Raw genomic sequence first — 26,791 nt, forward strand, 5'->3', positions numbered from 1 at the left:
ATATAAAGAAAAGAACTCATACAACTCAACAAGAACACAATCCAATTTAAAAATGGGCAGAGGACCTGAACAGACTTCTCCCAAGAAGATAAACAAATGGCCAACAGATATATGAAAAAAATGCTCAACTTCACTAGCTATTAGGGAAATACAAATCAAAACCACAACGAGATACTACTTCACACCTGTTAGAACGGCAATTATCAACAAGACAAATAATAGTAAGTGTTGCAGAAGCTGTGGAGAAAAAGGAACCCTCACACACTGCTGGGGGGAATGTAAATTGGTACAACCACTATGAAAAACAGTACAGAGGTTCCTCAAAAAAATTCAGAATAGAATTACCATATGACCCAGCAATCCTCTTTTGGGTATCTACCCCCAAACTCTGAAAACATTTATCCATAAAGATTATATATATCCTATGTTCATTGCAGCATTATTCACAGTCGCCAAGACATGGAAACAACCAAAATGTTCTTTGATAGATGATTGGATAAGGAAGATGTGCTACATATATATGTACAATGGAATATTATTCAGCCATAAGAAAATATGAAATTGCCATTTGTGACAACATGGTGGATCTTGAGATTATTATGTTAAATGAAATAAATCAGACAGAAAAAGTAGAGAACCAATGACTTCGCTCATATGTGGGATATAAAACTGAAAGCAGCAAACGAACAAGACAGACAAAAACTCATAGACACAGACAACAGTTCAGTGATTACCAGAGGGTAAGAGGAGGGGTGGTAGAAAAGTGTAAAGGGGGTCAAGTATATGGTGATGGAAGGAGTACTGACTGGGTGATGAACACACAATGCAACATATAGATAATGTATTATAGAAATGTACACTTAAAACCTATATAATTTTACTAACCAATGTCACCCCAATAAATTTAATAAAAATTTTCAAAAGTGAAAAAAAAAAAGAAAAAAGACCACTTCCTCCCTCTAGTGACTAGGAATGGGAATACTATATTCATAAGCATTTAAAAAACTGATTCTCAATGTGTGTATGTAACAAGGGGTGTTTGGGAAATTTCCCAGAGTTATTTTGGCTATTAGAATGAATGTGGATGCAACTGGCATTCATTAGGGACATTAGGGATGCTAAACATCCCCAATGTGAGGGATACAAAGTACTTATCCAGGGCTAAACATTCACGTAGATGAAAAAAATCTCTTAATTATTATGTAAGCCTAGAACCTAGCACTATTTTACATATGAAAACAATTTTTTTCACTGTTTTATACACTGCATTTTTGAAAACAACTTCATTATTTCATCTACTCTAAAACATTGATTATAAGATAATGTCATTACCTTAACCTAACACTAAGAATGAAAACAATTGCCAATTAATCTCTCACAAGCTTTCTAATACTTAAGAATTTTTATTTTATTAACAATCAACAGTGAAAAGGCAACCCATGGAATGTGAGAAAATATTTGCAAATCATGTATCTGAAAAGAGGTTATTGAATCAGATTACCTGGGTTCAGATGTTGGCTCCATCACTGCTGTGTGACATTGGACAAGCAACTCAATTTTTCTTTGCTTCACTTCTTTCTAAAGCAAAATGGAGGTTATTATATTATCACCTCATGCGGTTGTTGTGAGGATTAAATGAGATAACACATTTAAATGTTCAAGTGCCTGGTGTATAAAAGACATTAAATAAATGTAAGCTATGATGAATATATAACCAGAAAACATATCGTCTGAAAAAACAAACTTGCTGTTCAAGAGAGTAATAATAGGGAATATTTCACAAAATTTCCAGCATTTACTGTATACTTTAGTAAAGTCATTTCTATTATATTGTATTAATTTGAACTTCTATGAAACTCCTTGTCTCATAGCAAATGAAAATTACCTTTTAGATTGTCATGGCATTTTTATGGATATTTTCTACAGAATCATAAGTTATTAAGGTATCTTTTTCTGTGCAATGAGGTTTATTGCCAATTGCCAACAGACCCTGTTGTGCACAGAAATCCTATATTCTAATATGCAAAAAATGTAAAACATGAGTCATAGCTACAACATGTACAGAGGGTGCCAAAAAAATGTATACACATTTTAAGATAGGAAAAAACTATTAAAATTGTAATACTCAATATATACTGGTAACAAAAGATGAATACAAGTCACGTTTGACTTCTGCAATTACAAGAGGTGCTCAAAGTGGTTACCATCAGCATAACTTTAATACAGTTTTTTCCTTTCTGAAAATGTGTATACATTTTTTTGGAGATATATATAGATATCGATGTCTATATCTATATCTATCTTCACCCAACTCAAAATGAAATACCAGCATAATCATATTATTCATTTTGGTAAAACCTTTAAAATTTTTCATTTAGATTAAATCTTTTAAGTTTCATTAAAATCTTCTGTGAGATAGTCACTGGACTATACTATAGTAGATGCTAAGGTAGAAGAAGCCACTATGCATCATCTATCCTGGTCTAGTTGGGATGAGGAGACTGATCTTCATGAAACAACCAAGAAAATTAAAGATAGAAGATAATACATACTATATTGGATGTCAAAGCTCATAAGAGCTATAGAAATTTAGAGGACTATTAGGACAGTAAGGTGGTTAAGGAAGTTTATATGGAGATGGGAGGAGGCAATTTGCCAATTAATGTATGTCTCACCATGGGGGAGTTAACTTCTCTGTGTTCTTGGTCCTTGTTTATGAAATTGATGCATTTAAAATGCCTAGTGCAATCTACACGCGTTAGGCTTTGAATGGAGCTTTAAAGCATGGAGAGGCTGTTGTTAGTGAAAAATGATTCTACTGACAAGAACAATCAAAGCTAGGGACAAGGATGGTTCAATTAGTGGAGATATAAATCTTTTAAAAATTCTGGTATACACAAGAGAAAAAAGTTCATAGGTAGTAGCTTTATGTAATTTTCTAATTTTCTATTGCAAATAGCAAACTCTTTTTTTCCTGCATGGCAAAGTAACTTTAATCCAGCATTTCCTTGTTTTCTGCATTTTGGCTCAGGTTATAATCCAAGAGAATTAATCTTTCAACAGTGCAAAGATTCTTTGGGAAAAGAAACAAGGCAAAGTAGTGTCAAAGAATAACTCAAAGTCACAAAGACACTTAATTAGATTGATTTTCACCCCACAAAAGCAAAAACAAGATTTATTTTTTAAAAAAGAGAAAAATAATTGTACAACTGGAAGACTGAATCTTATTTGTACAATTTTTTATTGGATAACTGATTAGCTAGCAGCAGCCACCTGGACAGTCTATCCTTGAGTAGCTGACTAGGGGTACAAAAAAAATCTTAATTTTTTATGAATTCTCTGGAAAATCTTTGTGAGCTAAACTGACTCTGCATGACAAGCAGTTTCTCTGTAATGTCTGCCAGTGCCTTTCCATTAGTACCTCATTCTTAGCTGGACTAGGTAAGCACTACTTCCCTCACTAGAAATCTCAATATACCTGCTGCTTTTCTCTAAATCCTTTTCCCCTAAGTCCTTTCTTCTTACTGAATCCTCTTCTGAGCCCTTATTTGAAAGTGATCACAATCTGGGGTGCTCTGTAGTGGAGTTTACATTACACAGTTACAATCACAATAATTTTCTAGTATAAACTTAAGACATTAAAAATATGCAAACTTAGTTTTCCTTCCTTCCTGCATTTTTTAAAAGGATAAACACCAGTATTTTCACACTCCAACAAGCTAAAAAAACAGCAGATAGTACTGACTTCACTATCTAATGAACTATATGAGCTAACTGACTTGAATAGACAGTAACTTTTTCTTACTTTTTAAGTAAATATTTTGATATTAAAATATCTTAATTAAGACAATAGCTTCAGGGCTTATCACAGGAGCAAATTTTGGCAAATATTTGCTGGTGTCATGCCCACGGGCATTATGAAGCAGGAACGTTTTTAAGATGAAGATTATAACCTGAGGATAAGCAACATATAAAAGGCATAACTTTAGAAATTAAAACCCCCTGAGATTACATTTCTTCTATAATGCTTAAAGACTAAATTTGCACACTTGCTCCTGTGTGTCACCTCTAAGTAAGGAAAATACAATTTTTCACTTACATTAGTTAAAAGTGAAGAGGAAATATTGTCCAGTTGCTTTGTAGGTGTTTGCCAAAGTATATAAACTTTAAAATCTGTAAGAAAAATTGAAACGATCTTTTATTATATATCTTGTTAGGATGAGAGAAGTTTCCCTTTCAGTTCCTCCTGATTTTTAAATGATCGCACTTGACACAGCAATACTTCACTTTTCTTAAAAAACAAACTCTGTTCATCTCAATTTTTGGTAATAGCCATGAATCTGTACATTAAGGAAGGCCTGTGAATTGCTGAATCCACTTTACTGTACATGAGAAGCCCACTGAGCTGAGTTTAAATAAACAATTAACCTTTCTCACCTTTTAAACAAATATTTTAACAATAGCTGAGGTGCCTTAGAAATTCAGTGTTAGAAATCCACATTAACACAATTTTCACATGCTTGAGTTTGGTCTGCATCCAAGTACGCAAACCAAGCCTTTTCCAGACTGACGAAATTCAAAACATTTCGTAACACAAAGACAAAGGAATACTCTTGACTGACGAGCTTAATCACAAGGCGCAGTTCTCGCCCCATATTAAGGCTCTGCTGTCCTGACGTCACCGGTCGCCATGGCAGCATCCTCCCAGGGAGGAAAAGAAGGGTGGTGCGAGGGGCGGAGCACGGCTTCTACTGAGGACAAGGATCGCAGTCTCATCCTGCCCGTCTGACTTCTACCAAAATGAGCGGCAAGGATGGGGACCACAAGGTTCCTGTCGCTAAAACCTGCGGCCTTGCTACTCCTGAGCATGCTCCAGGACATTCGGGCCTGAACCAGCGTGAGAGCGAGGAAACCGAGGCGACACAGGTGATGGCGGACACAGGTGAGGGCAGTTTGGAGACTGCCGCGGAGGGAGGCGCATCTCGGGCCCACTGGGGCTGTGGCCCTGTGCTCCGCATTCGAGTTGCTGCGAGTCGCAGCCGTGCAACGACTAAAATGGGCCAGAAAGAGGCTCCGCCACCTACGGAGGGCCTGGAAGCAGCCTCTGCTTCCGCCTCGGTGGCTACAGACAATAGTCCGGAAAATGGCTGTCAGCGTAGAGAGCCAAGCGGCTCTGCTGGAGAGAAAGCTCTAGAAGGCTGTGGCGCAGGGCAGTTGGGGTCTCTGATGCTGTCTGGGGCAAAGGCCAAGGAATTGACGTCAAAAAAGTGCGCCATCTCAGCGACAGCGGAAAAGGGGGGAGTAGCAGAGGTGGGGGTGGAAGAAAAGGTGATACAGACGGAGAAAAAGGCGGTGGGAGGAGTGAAAGAGGAGACACGCGCCCGGGGCCCGAAGATCAGTAACTGCAGGGACTCGCTAGAGGCTATCGATCAGGAGCTGTCAAACGTAAATGCCCAGGCAGACAGGGCTTTCCTTCAACTGGAGCGCAAGTTTGGCCGGATGCGAAGGCTCCATATGCAGCGCAGAAGTTTCATTATCCAGAATATCCCAGGTTTCTGGGTCACTGCTTTTCGGAACCATCCCCAGCTGTCACCTATGATCAGTGGCCTAGATGAAGACATGATGAGGTACATGATCAACTTGGAAGTTGAGGAGCTGAAACACCCTAGAGCAGGCTGCAAATTCAGGTTCCTCTTTCAGAGCAACCCCTACTTCCGAAATGAGGGGCTCGTCAAGGAATATGAGCGCAGATCCTCTGGCCGGGTGGTGTCTCTTTCCACTCCAGTCCGCTGGCACCGGGGTCAAGACCCCCAGGCCCATATCCACAGGAACCGGGAAGGGAACACTATCCCCAGTTTCTTCAACTGGTTCTCAGACCACAGCCTCCTAGAATTCGACAGGATTGCTGAGATTATCAAAGCAGAACTGTGGCCCAACCCCCTTCAATATTACCTGATGGGTGAAGGGCCCCGCAGAGGAATTCGAGACCCAGCAAGGCAGCCAGTGGCGAGCCCTAGGTCCTTCAGGTTCCAGTCTGGCTAACTCCTGATCTGTGAGAAGCTCCTGCACAAGTTTCCTTACCACCTCCTCGTGGATTCTGTGCTTAGCCAACAGCATGCAGTTTTCCATCTGCTTTATCTTCACACTGGATTATTTTGTTCTTTGGTTCTTCTAAATCTTCAATCAGTGTCAAGATTGTTGCTTATATGCCTATGCTCTTTTTCCTCTGGGTCTTGGTGCTGTTCTGCAAAGTGTTACGTGTTCCAAGTGCACGGCCTCCCACTGCTTCTATGCCAAGCACATGATGCCATAGATCTGCACTGACTTCCTTTGCATGCTTTGGGCATTCTCTGTGACTATGGTCTTTTCCCAGTTTTTTTGAGTGTTTACCACAAGGAAGCTTAATATATATCTTTGCAAATAACTACCTGGGCTTCATAACAATGCTGGCTCTGCTCCTTATACTCTGTACTCTATGAGCTCTCTGAGTGTCACCACTGTAACATGAAGCTGATACAGATGATGCCAGCCATCAACCCAAACTGGACATTCCAAGCTACCACTAACTGGTTCCCAGCCGCTTTCCTGTGCCATCCAGCCTGCTGGTTATTTGACAGAATAAGCAGGTGGCTGATGGGTGGCTACTAGGCATGAATGAAGTAACAGTTGAGATGTGTTCTGTTATCATGTTGATCTCCTTAATGCCTTTGGTCACTCTACATCGTGACCAGGTACTGGTGAGTATGAAAGCCTGTGCTGTGGCCACCCACACCTATTCTCAGCTTTTTGGTTGAGTTTTGCACAGTCACCATGGCCTCCCTCCTCAGGAACTATCCTTGGACTTAAGCCCCCAGGCAGCACACAGGAACTACTCCCTTCCCAAATGGTTACCCAGAAACCCAATTGGCTGTTGGGATGGTTGGGCAGTCATTTGTGACAGTGCCCAAAGCAAGGCTGGAATGGGGGTCCCTTCCAACAGTTAGCCTTTCTGAGTCCTAGACAATAAACCACCCAGGGGCACCGAGGAAGATGTATTTTTGGTGTGTCTTCCTCTCCCTCCTTCCCTAGTCTCCTTGCCTTCGTTTCCCTCTCCCTACTGCGCCTATCCTGCTCCCTTCCTCTCTCATAAGCAGTTACTGCTCAGAAACGAAAGGTGGGACAGCTGTCAGGGCTGTCTCATGGAGGGGTTTGGTGGTAGTGATGACATCCCCCCTTCTTTCTCCTTTAGTTTTGAAGGCACTGCCTTAAGTTCCCCGAGGGCTTGGGAGGTCTAGATACAAAGCAGTGCGGAGGGTACTCTAGCTGGAGAAACTGAAAGCGCAGATACAGAAATGAGCCTGCTGTGGAGCGTGTTTGGAAAGGCAGTCAGGGAAGAGGATACCTGCAGGGTCAGGGGTGAGGGGAGGCCCCAGTGCCCTTCCCAGGAGAGGCGAGAGAATCAAAGTAGTTAATGTTTAAAGAGGATGCTTGGAGGAGAGATTTCCTCCAATTTTTCCTATATCCTTGAATTCACCAGATTTTTATACACAAAAATCCAAGTCTAGATGTTTTCTCTTATTCTAGGAATGACCTTGTATGTGGAAAATTAATGGTATATGCTCCTTGTTTCACTGTGAATAAAATCCTGTTAATTCCTTCATTTTTGCTTGCTGGCAAAATTGACATTTATAGTCCTGCTTTTTTGCTTGTAATTGAGAATGTGTTAAAAAATATCAAACTTGCTTCCTGTGCAGTATGAAGACTTTAATAATATATCAGCTTGTTCTGGTCTCTTCATATGTAGCTCTGTTCTTAGAAATATGATTTAAATAATGTGATCTTTGAAGAGTCTGAAACTTTGCAAATTGTCGCTGTCTTGTGAACATAATCTCAAGAAGAAAAACATAACTCTGTCATACTTGATATTTCTTGCCTTAGTAGTAATGTGGTAGTTGGTAATTTATGTTCCTAACCTGTGTAAGTACTTTAGAATTGCTCTGTCAAACTAAACAAGGATTGTTAGTACTTTTGTCTTCTATGTGCTCGAAGAAAAAATAAAATCTGTCACTCTGCTGTATTTCTTGTTTTCACTGAAAAATAACAATTAATCAAGTTCTGTGTTGTCTAGGCTAATAAAAGGCTGAGAAATCATTAGTTAACAAATGGTATGTATGCATCATCCTGAAGGTAAAAGCAAACCAAAAAAAAGGACAACAGCCACCAAACCTAAGTTTTCTTTTTTTTTTTGGCTTGGAAAATGATAAATAAGCCCATTGCAGCTGCATACACATGAACACAATTTTTCCTCTACAATCAGTGCAGTTTTTGGTGGTAATTGAAGCATCATATGTTGATTTGTCACTTAACTGTTTTCATTGAAAACTTCTCCATGCAGCATCCGTGTTTACTATACTTCTGTTAATCGTATCCTCTCCTTGATCTCATTTAATGAGCTTAAGATAAGACTTTTGAAAGAATTAACCGTTGTGTATTCTGTAAGTGCTACTTAAATTCTTTTCATACAAGAGTGATGCTTTAAAGAGAAAGAACAAAAAACTATGCCTGAAATATATCTAGAAACAAATAACAGACATCACAACTTCAGTTACCACGAATGTTTTGCTGTTCATCATTTATTACCTGAAGGTTTGGGAGATAAATACTTCTGACTTCTCCGTAGTAGGGAGGGCTATGGGTGCTGCAAGATCTGTGAAAGTGAATGACTCAAGTATTTTTAGCCATCTAAACAAAAATTTGACAAATGGCTCAAAATTAATGATTTGAATTAGACTGTTAATTAAATCTACAGTTAAACAGACTTGTTGACTCTTGGTGCAATTCTTTCTCACAAGTTCTATGTGCTGAAAACTTAGAGAGCTAAGTTTTCTTTTGCAAGTTCTATAGCATCTTAATCCTAAATTCCCCTTAAGAACACTTTACTTTTCCACTTCAGTGATTGCTGCATCTTCAACCACCTGTTTCAAGCATCACCTTTCATCCTATTCTGGCTATAATCAGAAAATGTCATTTTGTTGCCCTTGGTTTATTATCAGATTCAGTCTCATCAGTAGAATTCATTTGTCAGGCTGGTGCCACTCATTTGTTGAGATTTGTTTAGTCTAATAAAATTAGTCTCAATTAGGCATTCTCTAGGTTGTACTTACTAACCAATTGGTTCACTCCTATAGGCCCGTTTCATTTCTTTGCATTGCTTTCTTTTCCTTAATTTTAAACACAAATTATTCTTTATGCAGACCTCCAAACCAGTTACGAGGTTCTCTCATCCTCTGGTCACCAAAGAAGTGCGTTATTATTTTGGTCTGCTCAGGCCATATTGCCCTGACAATAGTTGTGACGCATTTCATGATTTCTCTGGTCCCTATGTGACAATGTTACAATTTCTGGGCATTCAGCTCAAGCCAGACACCCACAAAAGGCTTCTTTGACCTTCCGCAAGGTCAGAGTAATGGCCTCAGTAATCAGGCCCTCATCTCTCCTCCCTGTTACTCCTGCTTCTGCTTTATCTCCAGTTGATTCATTTCCTTAAATCAGTTTTCATCATAAAAACAAACCCAAAAAATTACCTGTATTCTTGAGTTCCCTGCTCCATGGAGTCACAATTTGCACCTTGGATATCTGACTGCTTCAGATACACTTTCCCTGGCTTGAGGCTCTCAAGAGATCTGAGATATGTCAGGCACTTCCACGTGTTCCCATATTACTTCATAATCCTGACATAATTTTTTATCTCCATTTAAATGATTGTAGAAACAGGCTTAGAAAGTTGAAATTGCCTAAGATGCAAGTCACACAGACTTACATTTTCTGATTTCAAGCTACGGTACCTTGCATTATATCACAGATGACTACTAAATTTGGCGTAAAAAACCCCCCTATTTATGTGCATATTTAGGCCTCAGATGAATGGGTTATTAACTCAGATGAATGGGTTATTTTTAACCCATTCATGAGTGGTTTTTGGAAAGGGTACTTTAAAAAAAAATCAATGCACATTATTAAAACATTCCTGAATTTACATGTCATCTTGATGTTTGCCGCATAAGTGAATGAAACCTTTCATCAATGGGAGTAAATGCACCAAAAGGAATTTAAATACATTATACTTGGGAAATTTAGGTCCTAAGAACTGTAAAGAAGTGTTGATATCTCAAATTTAGAGAATGAATATTTTTTAATTCAACATGGTGATTGCTTTTAACAGGCACTTTTTAAAGAGGCACTCTAACTTACTAAATTTTGTTAAGCTTTGGTCTTTACCAAGAAAGTACCAAGGCCTAAGTACCAAGAAAGTAAAATTGTATTTTTTAACAATGAGTTTGAGAACAGAAGCCTGGTCCAAGAACCTGATTGTCAAGCAATCCGTGCTGTTGTCATTTTAAGTAATGGCCCAACTTCTCTGTAGGCCCAGATACCCCGTCTTCCACTAAGTTTACCTGAACCAGTTTTCGTTATTCCTTCTCCATTGTTTGCAGCAGAGAGGGGAATGTGCTAAGTATTCAAGATGAACATTTGAACCTGAATATGAAGAAAGAATAGACCTGCTTATTGATTTTAGCATATGTGGCTTCCAAGAAAAGCAGGCATTGTACGTTGTAGTCCTGTGATTCTTGGTTCTCTATTTTACTTTTCCAGGTAATTTCAATGTTATAGACAGTTAATATTTTTATATAATGTTGAGTTCCTTTAGGACAGAGTCTGTGTCTTCACTTCTAATCCCTCACTTGTCCTAGCATGGTGTGATTATTAAATTGAAGTGTGGTTTTAGACTGAAAATTTGCCCCAATCTAGATCTAATATTTGAAGACTTTATGTATCAATTAGCTGAGTATGAATTTTGGTGTCAAACTTGGGCTCATGTACAAACTCTGTTCCTTAGTAACTGCAAATTTGAACAAGCATATTATGTAACCTCTGTGAATTTCAATTTCCACTATAAAATTTTAATAATTATATACTTTACATATGGTTGCAGTAGGGAGTAAATAAGATTAGGTACATGAAGTAGCCTCATGAGGAATCAGCACTCGTTACTATTAAATTTTTACCATGATTTCTGATGATTCTAGAGACAACAAGAATTCACCTTTCTGAATTCACCATATATGGACTGCACCATACCCAAGGATTTTCAAGGGCAGCAACTGGACCATAGTGGGTGAGTTAATTCTCGACTATATCCCAGTGTTGCACTCATCTGGAAGCCACCTCTTATGATAACCTTGTTATTAAGAGCCTGAGAAGAGGTAAGGGGTACTGTGACATCACATTTAAAAAAAAAAAAAAACAACTAGCCATGTGACTCTAACATTCACTCAGTTGTTACATCCAGACAATTTGACATTCCATTTTATGCTTATTTTTTATATAAAATCATTTATTTTTCAGACATGGTCACTAAAAGTATTCGTACACATATACATACACATGTACTATATATATCACATATATAATTGTTGGATCTGAATGTTGGTGGTGAAATAATACTTGATTTCGATTTAGAGTTTAAGAAACTCAGAAGTAGATGCTTTCAGATTGTAATTCATGGTTCAATTGAAGTTTCCACTACCTCAATATTCTAAATTCCAAATTCTGACACACCGTTTGACCACTGTGGCCTTCAGATCTTTCCTCTGCTGATGAGATCAATAGTGGCCAACAAAGAAAATCTCCGCTCCCTTGCCAGTTACTCTTAGGTATCTTTTAGATGATGAATGTTTGACTGTCTGCTAATATTAAACGTAAGCCTGCCTATTTGTACAATTTTCCTGTTTTCTTATTCATGACGTTATTAACGAACATAAATCTTTTTTTCTCTAATAGTCTCTTTTTAATTTTTATAGTGCCATTTTTGGATGATTATTATTACTCTTCATGTCCAATTAGAAACACTGGCACTTTTTAAAAATAATGAGATAAAAATGTGAAAGTCTAATTACAGTCCAACAGAAAAACAACATTATTAGCACTATCTCTGTTAAAAAGGTGGAAGGAAACTTGGAAATAAACTCTAACCTCCTTTGACAAGATGGGAGAGGTCAAATTAGGTGGTAACTTGTTCAGATTCTTTAGGGAGGTACTGGTAAAAGTAGGACTAGAACTTCTGATTTGAGTGAATTTTTTTCACTCCTCCATGGCCAGAAAAGTGCAATTAACTTCTTATTTTGGGGTTCTTATTTTTCATATTAATAGTAGCAGTTCTAAGTATTTAAATATGTATTCTTTGCCATTTACAAAATAAACGTGTAAGGAAAAATAACTATTTTTAAAAGAAATCAAATGTGTATTGAAAGTATACATGAGACAGCATCTATCATTTAGCCTTAAGTTTGATGTGTACTTATTATATTCCAATGAGATTTGGAAATCAATTCCAAATACTTTACCTTATACTTATTAGTAATTATCAAAGAAAGCTACTGACTTTGAGGAAGTAACTTCAGTAACTGTTTACCTACCCTGAGATACCTGTTCCCACAACATATTTGGGATTATTTGAGCATTTAAAATTTTAACAAAATATCTATTTTTTTATTGCATGCATCAATATGCTAGTTAAGTTCTCTGCTATAGTCCAGGTAAAATAATGATAGTGACCAGTGTATTTCCTGGTAAAGTCCATGATGAACAGAGTGAAATGATAACATAAAGAGGAGACAGGATTTATATTGTAAACATTATCTAGCTCCAAACATTTTGCAACCAATAGCTACTAATATGACTATAAATAGAACATAGAACACAGTCGTCCTGGATTGTAGTACACCTATAAAAGCTCTTAAAGCAGTTTTTTCTTACCCTTTTTTATTTCATTATCACCCCCCCATCCTAAGGAGAAAAATTTAACTCAAATTTAATTAATAAATTTTACTTTAAATTATATTTCTCATAATGGGAAAAATTAATACTAAGGAGTAAGATTTTATTGGGTAATGTTTAGCTTTGGAAGGCCTATAATCCATTGCATTATGTAGTATCTTTTTTCACCCCAAGAACCAATTTTGTACATTGAGAATACACGTTTTAAATTGAATGAAAATGAATTAAATAGCCTTTAACATTCTTAGGGAGGAGGAGGAATCTTAATGGGTAACATTGGAGGTTGAAATAGTTGGTTAGCTTCTGGTATCATCTCTATCCCATATTGGTTGTGTTGTCTTAGAAGAAATCATGTCTCTTTTATTTCCTTGTTTTGAAAATACAAGAATAGCATAAAGCCTAATAGACTGGAAAAATCATTTAATCTCACTGGACTCAGTGTTCTTCGGTATAAATTGAAAAAGCTGGTGTAGATCAGTTGTTCTCAATTCTGGCTACATTTTCCGGGGGATATAAAAGATGTCAGCGCTCACCTATATCCCCAGACCAATTCAACCAGTCTCTGGAGGTTATGGTCCAGTCAGTGCGAAGCACTATCATTAAGCACAGATTCCGGGGTCCCCTTTCCAGAATTTCTCACTCTGTAGGTCTGGGGTGGGGCCTGCAAAAATGCATTTCTATCAAGTTCTCAGGTGATGCTATGCTAGTGGTTTGGGTCTACACTTTCTGAGATCCACTGGTCTAGGCACAGGCGTAAATATGTGTGTGTGTGTATATCTCCCCAGGTGAATTCTAATCTCAGAATTATTGGTATAGAAAATATTAATAAGGTTTGGTTCTTTTTAGGTCTAAGACACTGAGATTTTTAATACAATGAGAGTTGTTGGGCACCAAGATGATCTATATAGAAAGGTGACCTATGGAAAAACATTATCAATTTCTTGGTCAATTTTCATTAAGAATTTGTTCCTATAAAGCATTTTACAGTTTTAAATTAACAATTTTTACAGTATATTTGCTGCATATGTGGTTCTTCACTTCATTTTTCAGTAAAGAAAAGTTATTTGTTTGTCAGTGTTTCATCATTTGATAAAACCACTGGAGGGTTTGGATAGTAGCCAGCTGTTTTTGAATTGTTTGGAGAGAATCTTGTAAACTTGTAGTCCAGGGGTAATTCTGGGGGAAAAAAACAAAAACAAAAACAGTTTGATTATTTTGCAGATCTCACAAGGCCTTTCATAAATATAAGCACCAAAATTTGATAGTCACTGATAATAAAACTTTAATTAGAGTTTCATGATTTTAGTATTTCTTTTGTCACCTGGATAGGTTGTACTTAGGATACAGAGTGTAGATGCCTTTCCCTATAAAATTTAGAATAATATTAAACTCAACTTACATTTAGAGATATTGTAAATCATCTTCAGAGTTCAAACTAGTGAGTTTAATGTTAATACACTCCACATACAAAAGTTAACATGTAAAATAGGACTCTGATTTTTTTTTTTAAATTTATAAATCTCTCCTTACTCAAGAGGATCATGTAATTGGTAAATGAGAACTAATAATCTTCATAGCCCTTAGTAATAAGAAAGTTACTAAAAATAATCTTTTAATGGCCAGCTAAATAAGGATTCTAATATGTACAATGTGGCAAATTTCTCCATATGATAAACATTACACACACACAGCCACAGGGAAATCAGGAAAAAGCACATAAAATCATACTTTATTGATGGTGGGACACTGTGACATCTTCATATAAGTCTCTCAAAAGCTAGTCTTCAGATCTTTTCTCAGATCTCTTCAAGGAAACATTGCCAGAAATATTACAATTAAAACATTATGATATATGTCATGTTATGATAGTCATTACACATGCAGATAGATACTGGGCAGTAATCCTTATTTCACAAATTCACAAGTAAAACATCACTTAGTAGTACTGAGTATTCTGCGAATGACACCAGCATAAAAATTATACTTTATATTAAATGCTAGAAGGCTCAAGAAGTTAATTCTTATGAGGAGAAAACTAGTGCTAGAGATTGGGAAGAAGGAACACTCCCTTTCTGATGCCAGAGAAAGCTAAGATTACTGTAAACAAAAAAAATTCAGTATTAGTAAATTTCATAGGTCTTCACTGCTCAGTCAGCTGGATTGTATTTTGAACCGTGCATTAAAAGGCATTGGAAGGGGAGGCCGGTTAGCTCAGTTGGTTACGAGTGTGGTGCTCTTAACAAGGTTGCCGTTTCGATCCCCATATGGGCCACTGTGAGCTGCGCCCTCCACAGCTAGATTCAAATGACTACTTGACTTGGAGCTGATGGGTCCTGGAAAAACACACTTAAATAAATAAAAGTTGAAAAAAAGAAAAAAGGCATTGGAAAGTAACTGACAAAACTGGATTTTTAAAATTACATATCTGAGGTCCTGGATTTCTAATAAGCCACCAAATGATACAGGCTAACAGTTGAGCTATCCATCTTTTTCTGTCTTTCCTATACATTTCCTAAAGTAAATGTTTAGGTCTCTCTATAGCTCCTATTGTAAGGTTAAAAATGATTATGTTATCAGAATGCTTATAAACCAGTCACCTTTGTAATGTATATAGCTAATATGTGCAAACTTTTAAAACATCTGTAAAAAGGGCTTCTATGCATTTAAATGTCAATGAGATAACTAAGTCTAACAGGATATCCATGAATAAAGAAACATTACATGAATACAAAAAGGTTTTAAGAGGCAAAGGGGGGAATATCAGATTTGTTTTTCACCTATCTCATTTAAAACAAAAATTTTATTCTTTCTCCCAGGTAGCAGAAAATATCTACAACCATTAAGAAATCTTGGTATGGAATAGCCAAACTGAGATCATATGACTGTTCTGTTAAAACAAGGATCTCTAGATGGGTGATTCAGCGAGAAGAAAGCATTTACCTCTCTTTTATAGGAAAGTCATTGCTGGGTGATGACTGTTTGGAACAAAAGAGAAAGATACACAAAGAACCAAATTCTTGTTTACCACAATGTTCTATCAACTGCTGTGTACTAAATACACTGTAACAACAACCATATTATATAACAATTAAATGAAGTGAAACAAAATGAAATATATTCTTAAACAATAAGTTCAATGTAAAATAACACAGAACACAACTCTCTTGGGACTTTTAAAATATATTAGTAGGGTAACATTTATCTAACGATTCTATCTGCAACATGTCTAAAGCCATGGCCATTGCATTATTTTTTTCCCCAGCCATTTTTCTTAATGTGGAGGTACCTTGCACAGCAGTATCCAATTTTACTGAATACCAAGGGGTACCAAAAAATGTATACAAGTGGCTACTTTGGTCAACGTTGCTCCAGTAGTAGTCCGCCATAATCAGAAGTGTCTGGACCCGGATGGCAACCACTTTGCGCACCTCTTATAACTGCAGAAGTCAAATGTGACTTATATTCATCTTTCGTTATCGGTATATATTGAGTAGTACAATCTTAACACAGTTTTCGTTTCTTAAAATGTGTTTCTTGCATTTTTTTGGCACCCTCTGTATGTTACTGAAATAATCAGTTTGAAGTTGTGTGAGATGTAACTTTAAGAGAATGTGATCATAGCAATGAGTGTTAACTTAGCGACTGACTAACAGCTTGCTTTTTAAGGAAGTGTCTTGGTCATCAAAATCAACAACTGAAAATGATATACCAGTTCTCTCTCATTGTTTCCCCACACACTGTACTTGTTTTTTGTTGTTGTTTTTTTTAAAATCAGTACTTGTTTAGCTTTGTTTGACTATTTAATACTTATTTAATACTTCTCCTGAGAGAAGTTAGAAGACAAAGGCCCTGCCAAGTTCTTTTCCAGGGTCTGTGGAAGAAAGCCTTCGGAAAATGAAAATGGGAGGGTACTGATATTATCTTCTGTAAGGAGAGGTGATCACCACGGAAGATAAAGAAGGGGATATTTTCCAATTCTTTGGAGAAGTATTTAAATCTTGCAATAGTGGAGATTCACTTTTCTTTGATTTTCTTACTATTTAACAAATATAGCCTATTGAACAGTTTTTATCCAGGTCCCTTAGAATAATTCAGTGACTTCCATTATCACACTATCCTACTCTCTCACTATAAATGTGGATCACTTTGAAAGAAAGGAAGAGTGAAATATAAAAATTAAAAATATTAGTTATTTAATTCTGGGCTGGCACCTTCCTCCAAGTTACAAGGTCTATTTCTTTAACAGGAAAGTCATTTGTAAAAGGAAGACATATATTTAGGTTATTTTTCTTTAATTTTCTGTGTGTAAGCATGGAACAGAATGAAAATAATAAACCATTCTTTTGAAACCAATGGTAATGAGATATTTCAATGAATAGAATATACTCATACACTAGATTTGTACACTACCATAGAGGATGGACCTTTGGGAAGGTCCTACATATGTTAGGTTAGATGTCATCGTCATCATCATCATCCTACTACCAATAATTCAGATAAATTATCTTGCTTTATTTTCTCTCACATCCCTCCTATGAGGGAGGAAATGAAGCCTGGTATTATCATCCTCAGCTTAAGGAAGAAGAATCTTGAGTATTTTCATTTCTAAATTGGAACTCAGACAGCTAGCAAAGCTGGATAAAATATAAACATCAGAGTGAAGTCACTGGAGAGCTGAAGAAGAAACCAAGACGTGAAAACACAATTCCTGGGAAGGAGTAACAAGCAGAGATGTGAGCTGACATTCTGCCCCAGCTTTTTCCTTTAGGCACTTGAATTGTGGCTTGGGGCAGGGACAGTTACTAGGCGCAGAAAAGTGGTAGAACTTTTGTCAGTCTTGAAGGGCTGTGAAGAAAAATAGAAGGGTTAGGAATGCTCTTTAAAGGAAGAGGTGGAGAAACGGACCCCGCTGGTTTTTTCAAGCTCTTTTCCAAATTCTGAAGGGAACTTCAGGAAACTAAGAAGCAAGCAGAAGCATACACCTCTGTAAAGCAGAGTGGATTTTTCAGCAGTTTCTTGATATTGAGAAAACAGGGAGGGATTAAGTTCTGACTTGAGAGAGGAGTGGGGCCCTGGTGAATATCTCAGACTTTCAATTACATATTTCTGAAAACAACTTATTATTATGAAGTGATTCTCTTTCATGTTAATGGATTTTTCCCTTAAGGTCCACTTTGTTTCACATTAATACAGCGAACGCGAACCTTCTTTTGGTTAATGTTAGCATGGTATCTCTTTCCATCTTCTGATGTTTAAACTTCAGTGTCCTTATGTTTCAGAGATGTCTCTTATGAATAGCCCATAGTTGGGTTTTGTTATTTCACCGGCTTTTAATTAGGATATTTAGCCACCTACGTTTAATGTAGTCACTCAGGTTTAGATCTATCATTTTACTCAATACTCTCCATTTGTCTTACTTATTCTTAATATTCTCTTTATTCCCCTTTCTTGTTTTCTTTTAGATTTTAAAGCTATTTTACATAATTAGCTCAGAATGTATATCATTACAATTTTGATTACAACACGCATTTTTGACTTATCGCTATCATGCTTGTGTCCTTTACCATATAATACAAGGATTTAGAACAGTTTAACTTCAGCTGTCTCCCTTTGTGATTTATATGCCATTGTTTTCATGTTTTTAAATTCTGTGTTTAAACCCCATAGGACTTCTTTTTTTTTATTGTTTCCGAAAGTAAATATTCATTTTAAATTATTCACATATCTATCCTTTTGTTGCTGTATATTCCTTCTTGCATCTCCAATCTTCCAACAGGGATCATTCTTACTTTAGTCTGAAGAACAATACTCTTTAGTATTTACTTTAGTGTAGGTCTTCTGGACATACATTTCCTCCATTTTTTTCTTCCTAAAAATCTTTTGACCTATTTTCTGGTGCACTAATTCATTTTTCAACTGTGTCTAAACTGGTGCTAAACCCATCCATTAAATTCTTAATTTTGCTTTTTTAATATTTCAATTTTAGATTGTCCATTCTTTTTATGGTTTTTATGTCTCTACCAAATTTATCATTTTTTTTCTGTACTTGACTATAGTAAACTTGGTTATTTCTGTTAGTGTAGTCTCATATCCTTGTGTGCCTCGCTATTTTTCATTATATGCTGAACCTTATACCGTTTTTAGAAATCATCTGAGTCCTAGAATGTTATATTCCTCAAGAGAATATTCACTGGTTTCTACCAGGTGCCTTCAGGCACTAGCAGTGTAGAATCTTCTGAATCCAATTTTAGGGATTCATCTGATTTAAAGCTGAGCTTTAGTCCTACTTCTAATTCATCCTTATTCTAAAGTAAAGTCCTTTGGGGTCTCAACACAGATTGAGAGAGTCCACCAGGTCCATTCTTCCTTCAGCAGGCTCTACCCTCTACTTTCTATTCCTGTAGGCTCATGAAGCTACTCAAAGCCCCACTCCCTTTCTTAGGTGTTCTCTCTCGAATCAGCAAACATTCAGGAGGAAAAACAGCCCCCGAAGTCAGGTTCATTATACTTGGCTTCCTTAGCATCTTGTCCTGGTAATTTTTCTCTACTTATGACTCCCAGCAGACTTGAAAAAAAAAAGTCCAGCTTTTGTAGTTGGCTCCAGGAGGTGGGCAGGTCATAATTACCTACCGTGTTTCCCCGAAAATAAGACCGGGTCTTGCTCTAAAAGACGCATTAGGGCTTATTTTCAGGGAATGTCTTGTACTACAATCTACATTTACTCAAATATAGTCATGTCACCTTCTTCTGGAACATCGTCATAACATACTAATTGAGTCCATCTGGCTGATGATCTTAACTGGGGCTTTTTTTCGGGGTAAGTCTTATTTTTGGGGAAACACTAGGTTGTCAAACCTAGATGTTTTCCAAGAAAATGTGGAAAAATTTTCTTCTTTTAAATGCAAGAATTCTAGTACTTAAAGTCATTATTGTCTAGTAAGAGGTAAAGCTTTATAAATATTTCCCCCCTTACCTGCTATTGCTTCAATACTTGGAATTGCAATAGTGCTGTAGGTACTGATTCTCTTACAAGACCATGTATAAACCAAGGAGTCTTCTGTGTTTTTCAGTCCCGAAATGGAATCAATGAAAAACGAGCCCCATTTTTTAGATAATAAATTTAGAGGCTTTGCCTTCTGTCCCTGAAACAAGAGAATAGAACAATGAAAACCAGTGATTAATGTTCAATCTTATAAGTTTTTCCCCAACTAATAAATAAAAAAAAAAATCTGTAGGAATTTCAGTTTACCTTACCCGAACTATATATAATATATAAAGTAAAACAAAGCTTAGAAGTGCTTAGAAGTATCCACCCCTGATTTTGTTCGGAACCCCTTCTTACCCCTTGGGATGGACGGGATGCCATCACAGACATTTGCCACACTCATGTTGGATTAGGTCGCCTCCTCCAATTTCCTACATCCCGAGTTTATCCCTAATATACTACTTCTCGTAAAATCTCACAATTATCAGGCTATTTAATTTTTACCCTTGACAGATCATTAACTACATAAGGTTAGTACTTTCTTATGTATTAGTGTATCCGTAAGGTTTAGTGCCTAAGACAGAGCAGGTACATGAAAATTATAGATTAAATAAAAGACTCATTCAATAAATACTTCTCAGTGTTTTATGGATATGGCATAAATTTAAGAACTAAAAAAAAAATCCTATCACATCCATATAATCTGGATTATACAATCTGTCATCCTTTTCTGAGGAAAATTTCAATGTAGAGCAGCACAGAGTCCCAAATCTGCCTCTAGACTCATAATTCTTTGTGCTGGAACTCACTTTGTGAAGCAAGATGAAGATATATGTTTTTAGATGATGGTGTCTAGAAATCAGCAAGAACTGATTTGGATTTCACCAAAGATATTTAAGAGCAGTATAGAATATGAATATCCATGCTCCTGTGTGTACATTTAAGGTATATTTCAATATAATTTCTCAAGGTCTAAAGAGCAATTTTATAGGATAAATTTTCTTTAGTTCCTATCTTTTCTAAAACAATTAGTGAGAAGAAGTGATTCACATTACACAGACTATATGTAGATAACGGTTCTGCACACAAGTGATAGAATCTAGGCTCCTCCCTATTCCTAACAAAAAAGGAAAATAGACATAGCTACCCTTTCTGATTCAATGTAATATGGATGCTGCTATGATCTAAATGTTTCTATTCCCCCAACATTCATATGTTGTCAAATGCAATGAACTGAAGCTTCAGTGAACAATATTGGTCCCAGTTTATGTTTTTCTAAGTTAACTCATAGAACTGTATCTCAGACTATTATATTAGTAAGTCAGTTTAAAAATCCAGACTCAGATTTATCAATCTTATTGCTTTAAGGTGGTATCAATATCACCATTGTTTTAATCTGCACTTCATGGATTACTAGTGAGGATGGCCATCTCCTCTCATACGTAAGCTTTCCTCTTTAGTCAGCTGTCCGATACTTTTTGTGCATTTTCCTATTTGAATGTTCTATTTCTTACATGCTAGATATAAATTCACTCTTGGTTTTATTGGGTTGAACCATATGAACGTGCTATGTTCAACTATTTTTGACATACAAAAAATGGCAATTTCATAAGGTTCCATCTAGATGGATGCTGCAAGACCCCTTTCCCTGTCTTTTCCTACTAGTTAACAGTATTTCAGGTATCTTGAAAACAGTATTTAATATTGATGTAAAGTCATCAATTTTTCTATTTGTTCTTCTCCTTTTGGATCATAATTTGAGAAATCCTTCCCTACCTTGAGGTCACAATGTTTTCATAAATTTTCTTCAATTAATTTTACAGATAATTTTTTACTTTCAGGTCCATAACCCATTCAGAATTAGTGAGAAAGGGACTTATCTTATTTTTCTCCATATACTGAGACCATTTACTCGGTGTTATTTACTGAACTGTTTATCCTTTCCTGCTGATTGATAATCTATCATATATCACATTTTCATGGTAACTTGGAACGTGAGACAGGGTCCTATGTCTGCGTTCTTTTCCTTCTGTTCACTGACCTTTTTTATATATTATGTCACCAGTATTATAGTTTAAAAAAAGTTACTGTAGCTTCCTAACATGGTTAGTATTTGACAGATTCCCTCCCTTCATTATCGTTTTTTAACAAATTGTCTTGGCTGTTTTGGGGCCTTCAGTTATAATTGACATAAACCATATTAGTTTCAGGTGTACCATGTAATTATTGGATATTTGTATGTACTATGAAATGATCACTACAATAAAGTTTAGTTAACATCCATCACAACAGTCACAATTTTTGTGTGTGTGTGGTGAGAACTTTAAAGATCGACTCTCTTAGCAACTTTCAAATATACAATGTAGTATTAACTATAGTCACCATGCTGTACATTACATCCCAGGACTTACTTATTTCACAACTGGAAATTTGTACCTTTTGACCCCCTTCACCCATTCAGAATCTAACAGAGCCTTAAAAATGTCTTCATCAAGGTCTTATGTATTTAAGTTAATTCCTAGATAGTGATTCATTTCATTGCTTTTGTAAATGATTTATTTCTCATTACATTTTGTAAGTTGTTACTGGTGGTATAAAGATAAGCTATTAATTTTTGAATACTGATTTGGATCTAGCATTCTAAGAACTCTCTTATTAGTCATAAAAGTTTGTTTATTCCCTATGGTCTTCTATGCTAATGATCATATAACTCCAAAATAATCACAATTTGGTGTCTTCTAATCCTAATTCCACATTTCTTTTTCTTTTCTTGTGGTGTTGGCCTTTTTCTTTTATTATATGATATAATTAGCAACAGGTATCCTTTGTCTAATTCAGAACCTTAAAGGACAAGCATCTCCATTAAATATGACTTTACATTAAATATTACATTATATATTACATTCCCACTGGGTTTTTTTGTAGATAGCCTCTCTCTCATTACAGGCTGGTCCTTATTTGCTGAGACTTTTCATCATTAAAATGAATTATTTTGGCACCTAAATTTCGTAATATGTTATTCTAAAAAAGCCTGAGAATACATTTTTATTTGTTGTAAATTAAAATGAGGAAATGGATGAGAACAGTACTGAAGGAAGCTAAAGAGGAGGCCAACCTCCTTTTCCTATGTAGGAGGTGGGTCTTATAAAATTAAGACTGTCCAAGTAATTATGATTAATGAAGTGACTTTCGATTTAATTCTGGAAATAAAAATTAATGGAAACAAATGATTCTTTCTTAGTCTCCGTAACTAGGCTTATCTGAATCATTACAATGTGCCATTTTTGTTTATTTATCATGCTCCAATATAGTAAAGAAGATAACCAACAGATGTATAAGATTTTGGAAAAAGTTTCTTGCATAAGCCTTTGAAGTGCAACTTGAGATGTTCTCTGTCCTTATCTTGAGATTCCTGTCACAAATGAAGGGAGGTGAAAGTGATCTTCACATTTCAGGTGATTTTATCAAGGAAGGAAATTGCTGTAAATATCTGAGAAACTGAATTCAAGTCTGAGTGAAACAAAATGCTGATCGCCACGGAATGTAGCAAATGTAAATGTTCTGATTCATTCCATCAATCCTGAAATGATCTAGTTAATTTGGTTTTTAATTATATTGTTTGAAGTTCACTTAGACAGAATAAAGCAACTAGAAATATGGAATTAAATCCGTTTGCATTCAGGCTTTGTAGTCACCAACAGACTGCACATTACACTTTCTGTGTCTGGCATTTGGTTAGAAAATTCCATTTTTCTGAATAATCAGAAAATAAACAGAAGAATGCTCACACAATGCTTTCTGTTTAGCTCTCTTTAAAGACAGTTTCCCTCCTGCTGTAGCAATTGAGGACGTTTGTATACTTGTCCCCTCCATGGGGAAACAGGAAATAATCTGAATTCTCCTGCCCTGCTGGACTTACGCCTGGCTTTGGTGTGCTGACAAAAGTGTGCTGTCCAGTGGAGCAAACCTGAACTTAATAAGAAAGCAGTCTGATTTTCAGATGTTGTGGTTCTAAGTTTGTGTTGGAAGATAAATTTTGAAAAAAAAAACAATAACACATAATTATCTTTAAATTATGCATAATCTGCCTTTAAATATAAGCAGAAAGATGTATGGTAGAGGGTTTTCCTTAAAGCAGATAAAACAACTAAGTTGGCCTGGAACATCTGCTAAGGGTGGGCCCATCAACACAAATACTGCCTCAAAAACAAGCTAGAGACACGATGGCATTCAGTCTGACCAGGATAAATTTGAAGGGAGGATACTTGGCTTTGGGCCACTGGGAATCCCCAGCAAAACACTTGCTTTAGACCCCAACAGAAGGGACTCCATCCTCCACAATTCCACTTCTCCTGCAACCTTTACAGAATGAGAGATGGAACTAGAGTTCAGGGCTAGTGCTGGAACTTTTTTAGGTCTTTATTCCAACTTTGTCTCTTGGCCAAACCCTTCTTCCTGTTCTTTGTTTCCTTGTCTATTTTTAGTGGAGCAGAGGTGGGTTGGGTTGGGGGGGGGGTGGAGTTTGATGGAGAAGGAACATTATTTCAATTTTATCTTAGGAGCTGAAATGTTCAAGCTGTTGATTCACCATTTCCTGTTTAAGAGCCAAGTAGTTCTGTATTATGTATTTGTAACTAACAAGAGAAAAGGGGGTCCGTGGGAGAATGATGGGGGTACTGTGTACATAATGCTGGAGGAAACTTTCCCACTGATTTTCTTATTATTGTCCCCATATTCTCAAATAATTTTGAAGAGACCAAATCTTTCTTTAGTGAAAACTTTTCCCAAAGTCACTCCGGTTAGAAGGCCCACCTTCTGGAAGGTTGTTTTAAAGCTCTTTTTAACCCAAATTGTCCAACATCTTGTTGGATCTGCTTATTGTTATTTATTTTCTTTTAATAATAGACTCTATTTTTTTTAGATCAGCTTTAGGTTTACAGGCAAATAGAACAGAAAGGACAGGAAATTCTTATATATATGTTCCCCTGCTGCCTCCTACCACTATTTCTCCCATTATTCACATCTTGTATTAACTGGTATGGTACCTTTGTTACAACTGATTAACCAATATAGACACATTATTATTGACAAAAGTTTGTAGTTTCCTTTACGGTTCACACTTTATGTTGTACTATTCTATGGGTTCTGACAAATGCATAATGTCATGTACTCACTATTACAGTATCATACAGAACAGAACAGTTCTACCACCGTAAAAATCCCCTGTGCTCCATTTATTCATTCCCCTCCCCCCTGAACCCCTGGACTCACTGGTCTTTTGACTCTTTTTATAGTTTTGCCTTTTCCAGACTGTCATATAGTTGGAATCATACAGTACGTAGCATTTTCAGATTGGCTTCTTTCGCTTAGTAATATGCACTTAAGTTTCTTCCATGTCTTTTTGTGGCTTGATAGCTTATTTCCTTTCCTTTTATTGGTATTTTTTGATTTGAGTTTTTCCTTCTTTACAATTGTTCCCTTGGGATGAGTTTAGAAAAATGCACCTTATTTTCTGATCTTTCTTCTTTTCTGCTTCTTTTTGCTTTTAAACACTATTTTACCTTTCTAGATTTACGACATATTTTCCTTTTCTTTACCTCAAGTCTTCACCTAAGTTCATTCTGGGGGCTTAGGAGTTAAGTCTAAAGGAGCTACCAATTTAGTTAAGTTAGATCCATGAAGAGACAGCACAAGAACTTTCATGCCAAGCAAAAGAGACAACATGAATATAGTGAGTCAGGGTCTGGCTCCCTCAGCAGCAACCAAAAACCATCCATGGTTCCACAGCATTGGATAAAAGCAGAGGGGTGGAATACAGACAGATTGTCGGTGTTATCTTGGCATCGTTTAAAAATTATCAACAAGATCAACTTATAGAGTTGAGTTGGCAAGAAGATCACAATTAACTGCCAACAGATTTCATCACTCTTGGCACAAACAAGCACTTTTTAAGATATGTCAAACATAATGGTTTTTCTTTCAATGAAAGCGCTCAAGGGAACCCTTACCTCATATTTTCCTTTCTTCTCTAGAGGCTCTGATTCCTCAGGCTTCCCGTTTCTGTCCCCTCTGAGTTCTTCCAGGATGAGGACTGTCTCCCAGTTACTATAATGGCGGGCTGGGAAAATGTCTGAATGCATGCTGTCACCAAAGTAAACCACCTGTAAGTCAGATGTCAAATTCTGTTTGAGGCATGAGAGTTGTGAGACAGAGTGGTGTTCCTGTCATGCAAGGCAGAAGAAAACTCCTCAACAGGTATTGGAGTAAGACATATTAAACCTCCTTGGATAAAGGGTGACCGCTGACTTGCCCCATCTGGTTTGCAGGGTTCCATGTTTGCTTTAAGAAGTTATAATAATGTATCCACAGGTAGAAGAAAGGTAGAAAATAAGTGATTTTATTCCATTTTTTTGAAGAAGTGAAAGAGTCCCTATGTTTACAATTAGACCTGCCCCTAGAATTGAAGAACTGGTGAGATAATAGAGATGGCTTGTTATAGTGGTTTAGATTAGAGGAGTGTACATCACAACCACTTTTCCAAAGAGTTTCTGGGTCTCGCGGGACCTGCTGAAACAATCTCTGAGAGTGGGGTTGGGCAAGTGGACTTTGAGAAGCTCCCCATGTATTCTGAGGCAAAATCCTACTGATCTAGTCCACACCCCTTTTACAGAAGAGAAAACAAGGTTAAAGGAATATGAACTAGAACCTCCAAGTCAGGACGCTCTGTCCACTAAACCCCTCAGGACTTCCCAGGGGGCTGTGGCAACATGGCAGCCAATGGAGCAGACTCAGCTACCCACTGATCTGTCCTGCTCAAAGGGCTCCTGGCAGATGTTTTTCAGACGAAAGGTCTTGCTGTTAAAAATGCACCAATGTCAAACATCAACAATGTGACCAGGGTGTCAAAACCAAGTGTTTCTTTAGTCTGTCACGTAATTTCAGTTATTGCTTATTTTACATCTAAAAATGTTTTTGATGGACTGTTATCAG

General features: G+C 36.7%; 2 protein-coding genes across 7 annotated transcripts in view; one reads left to right on the forward strand and one right to left on the reverse strand.

Annotated features, from left to right (window-relative positions):
• The first annotated feature begins 4,701 nt into the window (after positions 1–4,701).
• TSPYL4 (TSPY like 4) lies at positions 4,702–8,056 on the forward strand. The gene has a single exon (XM_019741347.3). The coding sequence runs from the start codon at positions 4,801–4,803 to the stop codon at positions 6,040–6,042; it is 1,242 nt and encodes a 413-aa protein (XP_019596906.2). The 5' UTR covers positions 4,702–4,800; the 3' UTR covers positions 6,043–8,056.
• Positions 8,057–11,345: 3,289 nt separating this feature from the next.
• Positions 11,346–26,791, reverse strand: part of NT5DC1 (5'-nucleotidase domain containing 1) — a 125,226-nt gene continuing 109,780 nt past the window's right edge. For 2 of the 6 annotated variants that reach the window (XM_019741344.3, XM_019741343.3), the window contains exons 10-12: positions 25,810–25,962; positions 19,790–19,958; positions 11,346–13,992 (exon numbers count right to left, since the gene is read on the reverse strand). In XM_019741344.3, coding sequence (XP_019596903.3) covers positions 13,877–13,992; positions 19,790–19,958; positions 25,810–25,962 — 438 coding nt within the window. In that variant the 3' untranslated portion in view covers positions 11,346–13,876. Of the gene's footprint in view, positions 17,662–19,789; positions 19,959–25,809; positions 25,963–26,791 lie in introns of all 6 variants that reach the window. The other 4 variants (XR_016020195.1, XR_012496720.2, XM_088795501.1 and 1 more) reach the window with 4 other exon arrangements.

The sequence above is a fragment of the Rhinolophus sinicus genome, chromosome 2 (genome assembly GCF_057876585.1).
Source record: "Rhinolophus sinicus isolate RSI-liver-muscle chromosome 2, RSI-T2T, whole genome shotgun sequence".
NCBI classification, from domain to species: Eukaryota; Metazoa; Chordata; class Mammalia; order Chiroptera; family Rhinolophidae; genus Rhinolophus; species Rhinolophus sinicus.